Genomic DNA, 12,895 nt, shown 5'->3' with positions numbered 1-12,895 from the left:
CTCCTCGTCTCCTCCAGAGGGCGCCATTTCCACAGGGACCTCGCTGTGAGTTTCTGGGTTTGGGGTTTGTTTTGGGTGGGGAAGGAGCTGTCTTGCATCTGTGCCAGGCGCCTTTGTGCTGTCTCTGGTCCCTTGTTCCCTGGGCACCACGCGCGCATCCTCTGCCTAGTCGGGGCTGGATGGGAGTGCACGGTCCTCTGGCTCCCGCTGTGTTGAGATGCGGGGCGCTCCACGAGGGCGCCTCTCCCCGGCCGAACCTGCAACCCGCATCGCCCTCTCCTCATCAGCTCTCTCCCGAGAGTCTAAGAGGCCCGGACCTGGAACTTCTACCCCAGGAGAGAAGCTGGGACATAGATGCCCCCAGTCCCTTGCACCTTTTTCCTCCTCCTGTTACCCTCCGAGGATGGAAGGGGCCGACTTTCCTTCCTTCCTGGTAGCTTCAGTCAGCCTCTTTCCTGGATCCAATAAGACGTGGAAGGAGCAGGGAGGGAAAACTTGGCTAGCTGATAAGGAAACATTAATTGGGACATATGTCCAAAACATCACACTTGGTAGCATACTAGAGTACTGATGGCCTCTGTAATGAGGTCGCCGCTTATAGGTCTTATTCTGGCACTATGCTGGGAACGCCTTGAGAACAGGGCTGCTTCTATTCTATTTTTCAATCCTCAAAAGGTACAGCACATAGCCCAGTACTTGGCACAGAGTGGAATGATTGATAAATAATGATCTAGGTCGAGATTTGGGTGAAAGTTTTCATCTTTGTGTTCTGATTTTTGTTTGGGTTTAACCCTATAATTGAAAGTGCGGAAGACAAATATTTACTATTTTATTGAAAATCTCTATTTCACAACCCTATTCATATACCCAAAAATATTAGTTAAGACCATGCTAGCTAAAGCATCTATTTCTTGTTTGTTATCAATAACATGGTGGAGCATTTTTGCTTTCTAAAAACTTTAAAACATTCCAGAGAAATCTGTCAAAGTAATTATTACAGTGTCCTAACATCCTTTTGGGTGCAGGTGGGGGGAGCTTAATACAGCAGAAATTCATTGTCTTACAGTTCTAAAGGCTAGAAGTCTGAAATCAACGTGTTGGCAGGGCCATGCTCTCAGAAGGGCTTAGGGAAGGAGTGTTTCTTGCCATTTAAAGCATTTGGTGATTGCCAGCCGACATTCCTCAGCTTCTGGCTTCATATCTCCAGTCTCCGCCTCCATCTTCACATGGCTGCCTTCCTTTTGTGTCTGTGTCCAAATTTCCTTAGTCTTATAGGGACATCAGTCAATGGATAAGGGCCCACTCTTTTCCAGTAGGATGGACCTTATCTTAACTTGATTACACCTGCAAAGACCCTATTTTTAAATAAGGTCACATTCACAGATTCTAGATAGACATGGATTTGGGGCAGAACACCATTCAACCCAGTACACCAATTATGTTTGGGGATTTTAACATTCCAGTCTCAGTAATTGAGAGAATAAGTAGATGAAAATCAGTAAGGACGTTATCGACCAACTTGACCTAATTGACATAAATAGAACACTGTATCCAACCATGGCAGAACACCCAGTCTTTTCAAGTGCACCTAAAACATTCAACAAAATGGGTCATATAAAAACCAAGTGACTAAAAATAAATAAATAAATAAATAAAACCAAGTGACTATCAACTCCAAAGGACTTAATTCATACACAGTGTTTTCTCATGAAAATGGAATTAAAATAGAAATCAATAACAAAAGACATATAAAACCCCAAATACCTGAAAATAATGAACACACTCTAAATAACACATTTCTAAGTAATTTTGGAATTATACAACAGGCTTCTAAATTTTTTCTGTGTCCAAAGATGGAATTACAAGGAAAGTTAGAAATATTTTGAACTGAATGTTACTGAAGACGTAAGGAATCTAACATCCAATTTTTACAGACTTACATAGAAAATGGGCATCTTATCAACGTTTGAAATCAAAAACTGTTAAAGGGATGAGGGTAAGAAGGTATTACCCAATTGCAGTTAGATAAATTACCTTTATATCACTTGTTTTCGGCATACTCTTTTATTCCATTAAAATATTGATTTTTAAAAGTTAGCATCACTACCTGTGTCTTACGGAATTGAACATTCCTTTAGACAGAAACAACAAAGATTTCCAAGCTTTCGACTACTTGGGGAGTTAACTTCATAACTACTTAAAGGAATTTTTTAAAAAATTAGACTATGTACATCTTAGCACATATGTGCATACATACATAGTCTATGTTGTGTGTAAAATATAACATATCAATTTGTTGCAGGGGTTTCTAACCTGTGATCTCCAAGCCCAAAGTCATGAGGAGCCTCACTGAATATTCAGATTTTGCAAGTATATGTGCATTTCTCTAGAGAGGGTTCTACAGCTTTCATTAGATTCTTAGCAAAATCTATGAACCTGGGCTTCCCTGGTGGCGCAGTGGTTGAGAGTCCGCCTGCCGATGCAGGGGACGTGGGTTCGTGCCCCGGTCTGGGAAGATCCCACACGCCACAGAGCGGCCGGGCCCGTGAGCCATGGCCGCTGAGCCTGCGTGTCCAGAGCCTGTGCTCCGCAACGGGAGAGGCCACAACAGTGAGAGGCCCGTGTACCGCTTAAAAAAAAAAAAAAAAAAAAAAAAAAATCTATGAACCCAAAACTTTAAAAACCAGTTTTTAGAGATTAAAGCGTATTTCAATGCTATTCTTTACCCTCCATATTCTTTTCCCTCTAGTGACCTGTTGGGGTCTTGGTCTGTTATTGACATTTTGGATGTCCAAGTAGTGAACAATGCAAACCAGGGAGAATAATCCTTTTAATGCAAAGAATGAGCAGATGTGATAACATAACACAGCCCTGCTTGAGATTCTTGACTTGTTTAAAATTTAAGTAGCATTACATCTCTTTACAGAACTGGCTTAGAATAAGCATGGAAACTGCTCTTATGTAGTCTATGAGGCCAAAAACTAAATGCAACTCTGCACATTTTTTATTTGAAAGCATTCACAAATGACATGCAAGGCATAAACGTTGGCCAAAAGCCACAGCTAAGCATTGTGTTAAAAAATACTAATTTGTTTTTCAGCCAAAATCTATTTAGGAATCAGTTCTTCATTTCCTAATTATTAAATTAGGAATAAAATCAGGAAAAAAATATATCTAAAGGGATGTGCTTTAAGTATTGCCTTTCAGTTTAATAGCCATGACAACTTTTAAAACTCCAAACAAAATTGATCAACGGCCTAGGTAAACAGTCATGTAGGACTGAACAGGACTCTCCTATTTAGACGAACAAGAAAACTGTGCCAGAGGTAGCTTGGTGAGATGTTGAGAAATAAAATTAATGAAATAGATGTGTACTAGGAGAAATGATTCTACACACATGTTTGAATGTTTCTGCTTAGATTAATGTTTTCCTGCAAATAAAACTGGTTATCATCTAGTTCAGGTCAAATAATGTAGCTATGAAGATGAATCTACAATAAGCAACGTATTTGGTCATTCAGAGCCAAGAGATGAGAGTTATTCTAGAAAAATATTAAATGAGCAAAAACACTTTGCAATCTCTAACTGCAGCATATCTCTAACTACAGCACATAAAGGTTTAACCTATGTGACAACAGATAATGAAACCTGAAAACAAATCCAAATTTTCAATGTCCTCAAGGTATGTGTCATTATTATAGAGCATGAAAGAAACACATACCTTACTTGACATCCTATTTAAATATATATGACTCTCCTCTTTCTCTGAGTAAAATGTTTTTGCCACTCACCCTTAATTATGATGCTAATGTCAATCTTAGAATCCACTTCCATCTTGGAAAGGTTTAGTAAGGTGTACACAAGTAGGTATCTCCATCTAACAATTTTTTTTTTTTTTTTGGCCATGCCGTAGGCTTGTGGGATTTTAGTTCCCCAACCAGGGATTGAACCTGGGCTCTCTGCAGTGAGAGCGTGGAATCCTAACCACTAGACCACTGGGGAATTCCCACTAACAAATCTTAATAATTTACTTGCAGAAGGATAGTCTGGAAATGACATCACAACTAAAACATCCTCTTTGAATCCAAAGGTCAAGATTTAGCAATGCATTTTTCCCACTCTGTGCTTTGCTTCAGGGTGCCATCAGAGATGTAGTTAAAATTAAGAACTTTATAAATGAATATAAGTGGAAGAATTATGAGTCCAGGACAAAAGACACTTAGAAGGCCGTGTCATCTTCTCCTGTTGTCTAAAATTGGTCTCAGGAAAATCCAATGGACAGTGTCATTGCCTCTGATGTTTCCTCTTCCCCACCATCCATGTGTCATAGAGTTAATAAACCCATATTCTCAAGCCATGTTTCCTAACTTAGTCTGACTCTTAAGTACTTCAAACTGTGAGTTAGGTCCATTTGTTTTTTTCATTTCCCATTTGGTGACTCCCAAATAACATAGAAGTACAAGCAGGAAAACTAAGGCAGCCTGAGAACTGGTGTTTGGCAAACCTAATTATCATCAGTGAGGAATCACTTTCTCACGGTTTTATATTACTTTTGACTAATGTATCGAAGTTGCAAACTCAAAGGCCTGTAGGGCCAGGTGGTCCATAGGAAGTCAGTCGAGAACAAAAGTGTGTGGCCCTCATAAAATGGGCAATCACTATTCCAACTCACCTGTCACCTATGAAAAGAACTCTAAGTTGGCCTTTTCAAGGTTACTTTCAAGACAGCCTAGATATCTGAATTTTTATGTGAATACTCCTGATTGCTAAATGCACCTACTAATTCCAAATTTCTTAACTATTGTTAAGAAATAGAGAAGACCTGCAGACCTGATATGGCAGCCAATATTTCATGAGTCTGTGACCTCTGGAAAAAGACTTCCTGAAACCAGCACTGGCTATGTGGCCATGTGAATTGGAAAGTGACCACGTCTGTAGGGTGGATGAGAAGGCTGCCCTAGCAGCAGCCACTGGGGTCCCCTTCAAGGTGAGAATTCATTGATTCTGGGTTATAATCATCCTCCCCACATCCAGTACCAGCTCTCAGACAAGAGTGTGGCTTCTGACTTAACCACTGAACAAAGGATCAGGGGTACCACAATCTGTCAAGACCCAGTGAGACTAGCTTTCTGGATCAATTCCACTATACTGATTTTTTTTTAATTTAATGTAAAATATATTTTTGTACTTCTAAGTAAAAAATCAATTAAAGTTCACTCTAGAAAAGTTAGTAAATACAGATAAACAAAGGGAAATCTCTTTAAAACATTCATATTCCCACTAAGTACCTTGATATAGATCTTTTTAAGTCTCTAAGTGTATATCTCTTTTAGAAAAATGACATCAAATCAAGTGCACTTTTTTGTAGTGCATATATATGTATCAAAGAAATACTGATTTTTTAAAGGAGTATAAATGCAATTCTTATAAGATTAATTTCAATTCACTTTATTTAACATAAGCACAAATATGTCCATTTGTCAAGAGTATAGTGTTGATGATCAAAAAAAAAAAAAAACCCAAAATAAGAAACAAAATACAAAGCAACCCTCCCCCGCAAAAAGAGCTTTCCTCAAATCACTCACTAATTTAATAAAAGAATTCTCCAAATGTTAAGAAATCTAGGATTATTACTATGTAATGATAAAGCCTTATAAATCTAAAGTGAAAATAGATCAAAATACGTTCATTATATCATGAGGGATATTATTTAGGTATAAGAACAAAATCTTAGAAAATATAAGGTGTTAATAGTTTAAATAATGAATCTAGAGAGAATGGGAGTGAAAGACAGGAGAGTCACCGCAATTAACTCTGAAAATTCTATGCTGTAGTGCATATGTAATTAGGATAAGAAAAAACAAATACAATTCATATATAGTAATATATAATAAATGTATTTATGAATTATACATTAATATAGTCAAGTGTATGTTAATAATATAAATAAGTAAAATGCCAAGTATTTTTAACTCTCTTCTTTACTAAATCTCTTGCTAATTAAAACTAAGGTAAATTTTTTTATTAACTTGGAATTTAGCAGTGGTAAAAATTTCTGTTCACCTTTTCCAAGAGGAGGCTAATTAGTGAAATAAATGACCAGCAGATTAATTGATAGCTGAGAAATGAAAAATCAACATTTTGTAAGGTTGTTTCTGTGTTGAGTATCCCTCCATTATTTGGCCTTCTCTTGACAAAAACTGACTATGTTACAAGAGCACATAGCCAAGAATGAATGAGTTAAAAGCAAACAAGAAAAAAAAAAAAAACCTCATATAATACAGCCAGACAGAGAAATGCTTTTTTAAGAATAGAGTCTTCTCCCTGTCAGCAGCTCCAAATACTAATACAGTCTTGATTTCCAAAAAACTTTCCTTCTTAGATCTGTTTTAAATAAAATCTGATCACTCTAAAAGTAAAACTTTGCAGAAAAACATATATTATGGAATTGATATATCCAATAGTCTGACAGTTCCCTCTCAGTCATGTGCACCACAGTATTGGGTTCCACTGGCCTAACAAAAAAGACCCACAAAAAATCTATTAAAGATGCTGTATCACTAATCTTATACTAATATTCAGAAATTATTAGGCCCATCTAAGCTGATATAGCTTTCCATATTTTCATTTGCTTCACATATACAACCCACTGATAAATCTCTTTCCTGCTAAGCATTCTGTTCCCCAATTTTGAGATTACATAAATCAATTTTATGAAATCATCTTGCAATACAGATGCTCCCTTTTCCCAACCCCACATATTCTCATAAAAATTTAACAGGAAAATTTTAAAACATCTCGTCAACATTGTTTTTACAAAGCAACCGTTAGTTATAAACAATCTTTTAGGTCTCAAGGAGATTTAAGATACTTCAAAGACTTGGTCTAAACCCCCTAAATCCAGGTTGCTCTTATGTATTTTCTAAAACATGGTATGTTAAGTTTAATGCTTAAAAATTTTTAAGCGTTTTGTTATGCCCTGGAAAAATTTAAACTGATCTCATTCTAAGAAACAGACATTTCTGGAATTTCCATTTTCACTAGTTCTTCTCTCTTCAAAAGATAAAGTAACGTGCCTCTGTTCACTGTTTTTATATAAACGTCTTTGAACTTATTTAAAGAAATCATACATCTCATCTGCCCAAGGTAATGTATATTAACATATTTCGATTCATGTTAAAAAAAGAAATTACTCACGACTTAGTTCTTGCAGATGGCCTTCTTGGTTACTCTTCTTATCAGGAAAGAGGCTGATCTGTTTTCTTTTTGTATATCCTATGGGTCAGTGGCAAGAAAAAACAAATAAAGGCCATCTTGATAATTATTAGAAGTTTCTGCAAATATTAACCACAAGAGTCATGCTAATCTGAATTGCTCAGTTAATATTCAGTGGTACATAGTTCAATTTTTGAAATTCTGACTTAAATGACTTATAAAAGCATGCACAATGGTGAGTAGTTATTTTAAATTAATAGTCAGGGTGTATGTTTTCCCCCTAAGCTTTAGGTGATAATGTAGACCACGTTTACCCTGGCAGGTTTGGGTTATTTGAATTTTTTTAAAAAAAATCACAGTTTTAGAGGGCAGTATTTTTTATTTCACAACAAAGATTCAGTTGGATCTAATAAATAATTCCTCAGCTTTCCACTGTTCTTTGCACTAGTAAGAAAGAACTATAAGCAACAATAATTTATTATGTGTTGTTTTAGTACATATTTTGAAATTTTTACAACTAAGAGGAACACAGTTCTTTAAAGGTTTGTTTCCTCTAAAATAAAACAACATGTATCTCTTACCACTGACTGGACAGATTCCCCTTAGTTTCAAAATTAGAGAATAAAAGACACAAATGTTTGTCTATTTGTTCTAATGCCAACTCTGTTTATCCTTGCAAAGTAATGGAAGCTTTAGAGGATTTATTTTCATGCCTATTTTGCCCAATGAGATGTGTAGTCTTCCCACCATATGTGAATACACAGGAAGTGATAAGTGCTCAACCAGACACTGAAAGGTCATCTATAAAAAAAGATAATCTTATTATAAGATTAATTCAGAATCAAAACATGGCTGTAATTATCATTTGCTTTGCGTTTTCTGCATTTTCAAAATTTTCCAAAGTGAAGAAAATGCAGCTATTTTTAAAAAAGAAGAAATTTTGAATTATGGTTTCCCAAAAACTTGTGGCAGATTAAACACCATCAGTTTCCTGGCCCAGCTCTTGAACATATGGAGACAGTAATAAAAACAAAAGGTATGATATCTCCCTCCCCTCAGAGGAAAAAAAGATTAAGTGGTACTCAGCTGACATTCTGTAACGATTGCTGCTAAAAGAACACCATATTTATAGTGAAAACTGAGTTTATTCTCTCTCCCATTACAAAATTAATACCTTAATAAATTTCTTTTTTTTAAATTTTATAATCCTGAACAAGAAACTTTCTTTTGAGCACTTGTACGCCTTGTATTGTTTGTTATTAAAGAGTAGCAAGTTCAAGATCTTTTATTTCTTCTCCTTCCCCTCCTCCTCCCACCTCCTCTTCCTTCTTCTCCCCTACCACACGTGCGTGTGCACATGCATGCACACACATACACACACACACACACACACACCAAGCACAGAGTTGTATGTCTGGGCACATGGCAATTATTTAAGCAATATTTGACACCTACTGGGTAGTCATGATGTTAGTTAGGCAATGACACTCTACCATAGAAGATTCAACTAATAAAGTTAGAAAAAGGATACTTTTTATAGTTTATAAACACTCAGAGCCCAGGTTCCTACAGTTCCTACAGGAAAATCAGTGTTTACTCCGGTTGCTTTGTCATTTTCTCTATATTTTCTTCAAGATCCTGCCCCCATCCATCAATAGAGTATCTTTAAAAGACTTACATAAGCATTTTGAAATTCCCATTGAGATACATGCTAATTTTCCAATTTCTCATTCCCTTGATGACCTATACAGTATAGTAGCCAAGCTTTTTAACTATCCAGATAATAATCGTAACTAACATAGTGCAAGAAGAGAGAGAGAGAAGGTGATAAGTATCCTTAGAATAAAATGCATATTACTTAACTAGATTGCCAAAGACCATGCTATCTCCTTCCCTCTTACACAGACAACAGATGCCTATATTTTATCCTGTATTCATTACATCATTCATTCTCTTATTTATTCACTTATCTTTGTGTCCTTTAAGTTTAATTGGAAGCCAGTAGACAGTCTATACAATGGTTTTAGAGAGTGATTTTTATGGTACTAATATCAATATATCTATAATAAGATTAATTACTGTATCCTATTCTGAAGACAACTTGTCAGGAGACCACCTGTCCTGCAATAAGTAAATACCATGGAGTTATAAATCTGTGTATACTTAAGAAGATAAACATATAAAGCTACAAGAAAGGCTAAGTTTGTGCATATCCATGAAAGGAAGTCAGGTTTCATTTCTTTTCTTGCAAAGAAGATTATCAGAGAATCATTCTGTAATGAAGAATCCTAGGCCTGGGATACCCAGGCTCATCAAATTAACATTTTTCATTGCACTGAATCACCTTCCTACACTATTTAGCACCCAAACATGTTTTGTTCTGAGCAGTACACTTGGAAACAAACTTTCCAAAGCTCAGGGGGATGTTGACTGTGCAGGACCTCTTTTGAAATGCTAGAGCAGGAAAAGGGAGTCAAAAGTTTTGAGCAATTAGAAGTTAATGGAATGGAGTGTCTTCATCTGAACTTCATACCCCGGAAGTTCATGCTGCCACGTCTAAAACCCCATTCTCAGGCCACGAATCTCATCCAATTCCAAAGCCACTTCTTGCCTATACATATTTTTTAAAAGAGACCTTAAACTAAAGGATATAGCTTGTGTCTGGATTTAAAACATAAATGTGCTTAATCAAAATGACACAAGAGAGAAAGGGAATTGGAAAGCAGGGAAGTTCTGTTGAATCTCATTGCATTAACTCTAAACCTCACATAGCTCAGGAAAGCCCGTGTTTTAGGTTATAAAAGAGTCAATGACATCTTTTGGGGGAATCATGATTTTAACCCTACTGCCACTGCTGAGTCTCGATAACTAGAATCTACCTCTTTAAAAGCCTTCTTGCAAATTGAGTGAGATCTACTTTATTTCCTTTGAAACCTCATATACATTGAGATTTTTGCCAAAGTGTTGCAGATGCTACCAAAGGGGATTTTCTTTTTCAGAGTTATCTACAATGATTAACTATTAATAACTACATAGTAACAACCACCAGCTCTATACTGTAACTGATGCTACACAATGTAAACCTTAGTTCAGTTGGAATTAGGGTAGTTACATGGTTTCTTAACAGAATCAACTGAATTTCAAAGCTAGTGAACTGTTGTGTGTTACAAATTTGGTTCCATGAAATGTTTGGTTCCAAAAAGGTTTCAGGTATTCCAGCAGGTGCTATGTGGATCTATGTAATAAATCTATGTAATAAATAATATCCTAAAACAAAAAGATTTTAATATTCATGTTTGGATGTTATAATTAAACATATTATGCAAGTTAGTCTCCCGCAACTGAGGCCACAATCAAAGAGTGCCCCAGTCTTGAGCAGTACTTTATCTATTTTAGTGCGAAGAATGTAAATCCTTAGTTACATAAAAAACAAATAGAAGAAACTCATCCGCATCAACCATATCAGCACTGTGTTGAGAGGCAATCAATAAATATCTGTTGGACGACACTTTTTTACAGAGAACATGTACAAGTTCTAACTGTTGTCCATTCAATCTAATATCATGCCATCTGTTCTTCTTGGAGTTCTACTGTGCAAATAATGAATGTTTTAAAATACACGTTGGAGCCAGATTCATCACAGTTGCAAGGCAGAACACCATAAGTATTCTACCCAGCCCCTTAAAAATGGAAATGAGCCTGCTGTCATAGAAATCAAGTGCTCACTGATAAAACCAAACCAAAAAAGGCTAAAGAGGCTCTTTTTACCCAATGGAAGAGAAAACTAAAGTGTAAAATGAATATTCTGTGGGAATATGAGAATTACAATAGTAAGTAAGCAAGCATACAAGACTTTAGGGTTAGCACAATCAACAACAACAAAATCAACTAAATTGCACCAGATGGAAAGTCCATAAGCAAATATAGCTAGATCCTAATACTTGCATATAGTTTCATTTGGATAACTTTATTAATTTGACTATCTGCAAACAAAAACAATTTTTTTCTGTTTTTCAGTGCCCTTTTTTCTACCTGGTTCAAATGAACAGACAAATTAAATAACTCTTTACTCCTACAGTGTTTCTTAGAGATAAATTGTATGACTATGTCATGGAAAACAATTCACAATCTGGTAAATGGGCAGTAAAAAATGGGGTTAGATTTCTATTTCTTTCAAGATAGAAAGCAAATTTCCATCTATCTATCACATGAACATACAGATCAAGCAGTGCTTGACACTATATACAATCAAAGCAGAGTGGAGCACAAAAACTTATACACAGGGCTTCGCTGGTGGCACAGCAGTTAAGAATCCGCCTGCCAATTCAGGGGACACGGGTTCGAGCCCTGGTCCAGGAAGATCCCACATGCTGTGGAGCAACTAAGCCCATGCACCACTACTACTGAGCCTGCGCTCCAGAGCCCGCAAGCCACAACTCCTGAAGCCCGGGCGCCTGGAGCCCATGCTCTGCAACAAGAGAAGCCACCGCAATGAGAAGCCAGCGTACCGCAACGAAGAGTAGCCCCTGCTCACTGCAACTAGGGAAAGCCTGTGCACAGCAGCAAAGACCCAACGCAGCCAAAAATATATTAAAAAAATAAATAATAATAAAATTAAAAAAAACTTATACACAAGTGTCCATAGCAGCATTATTCACCATAGTCAAAAAATGGAAACTCTAATGCCCATTAACTGATAAATGGATAAGTAAAATGTAGTATATCCATTCAGTGGCATATTACTCAACCATAAAAGGGGATGAAGTACTGATACATGCTACAATGTGGATGAATTTCAAAAACATTATGCTAAGTGAAAGAATCTAGTCACAAAAGACCACATATTATATGATTCCATTTATATGGAGTGTCCAGAATAGGCAAATCTGTAAAGAAAAGTAGATTAGTGACTGCCTAGAGCTGGGGTGAGAAGGAGGGAGTGGAAGTGTCTAATTGTTGGGGGTTTCTCTGTAGTGAGGAGGGGAATATTTTGAATTAGATTGTAGTAATGTTTGCACAATCCTGTGACTATACTGAAAAACCTTGAATGGTACACTTTGTGTTGTATGGTATGTGAATAATATCTCAATAAAGTTGTTTCTTTTTTTTTTTTTTAAGCAGAGGGGAGGTCTGAGTAATTATCTGGGCTTAGATTTGTTATTTGGAGGCACAATTGTCTACTTGCTTTTCTAAACAAATTCTATCAAATTCACTAGAAAATTACTGTCAACTCTATTTTTTGAAAGGATAATTATTGTATTTCAAAACTATTTTAAGGAGTTTTTTAAAATCTCCCTTCTTAAAAAAATCTGAGAAAGTTATAAAGTATGACAGACTTTTAAAAAAATTGTGACAAAAGATAAAAATCAAAAGTGATACAATGATCAGACCGGCATTATTTTTTTGTCTTAATCTTTTATTCATTCCTTTTTTGTTGTCATTTTTCTGTTCTACTAGGAGAACAATTTGCTTCAACTTAACCCAAATGAGGCTTTGTTCTCATATTTGTCAGTGTTAACCTGAAGCTAATCATTTACCTTGAGTGGTGTCAAAAAATGACTTATTTTCAGGATAAGTTAATAATATCTGAAATAACACTGTTATGCTCTGTCACCCACCAACATACTCCGGAGTGAGAAAAGAAAATTCAGTTGGTTAACTGACCTTGCACAGTTTAATT

The 12,895-nt window shown here is 36.2% G+C and overlaps 1 protein-coding gene across 1 annotated transcript in view; it reads right to left on the bottom strand.

The window, feature by feature from the left end:
- LOC309811336 (uncharacterized protein) overlaps positions 1 to 12,895 on the bottom strand; it is a 140,835-nt gene that overhangs the window by 57,852 nt on the left and 70,088 nt on the right. The window contains exon 2 of the mRNA XM_082633977.1: positions 7,198 to 7,275. Coding sequence (XP_082490103.1) covers positions 7,198 to 7,275 — 78 coding nt within the window. The remainder of the gene's footprint in view (positions 1 to 7,197; positions 7,276 to 12,895) is intronic.

Source organism: Mesoplodon mirus (assembly GCF_964341445.2).
Source record: "Mesoplodon mirus genome assembly, chromosome: 10".
In the NCBI taxonomy this organism is placed as follows: domain Eukaryota; kingdom Metazoa; phylum Chordata; class Mammalia; order Artiodactyla; family Ziphiidae; genus Mesoplodon; species Mesoplodon mirus.
The sequence above is the reverse complement of the archived record's forward strand: the minus strand, read 5'-3'. Positions and strand labels throughout refer to the sequence as shown.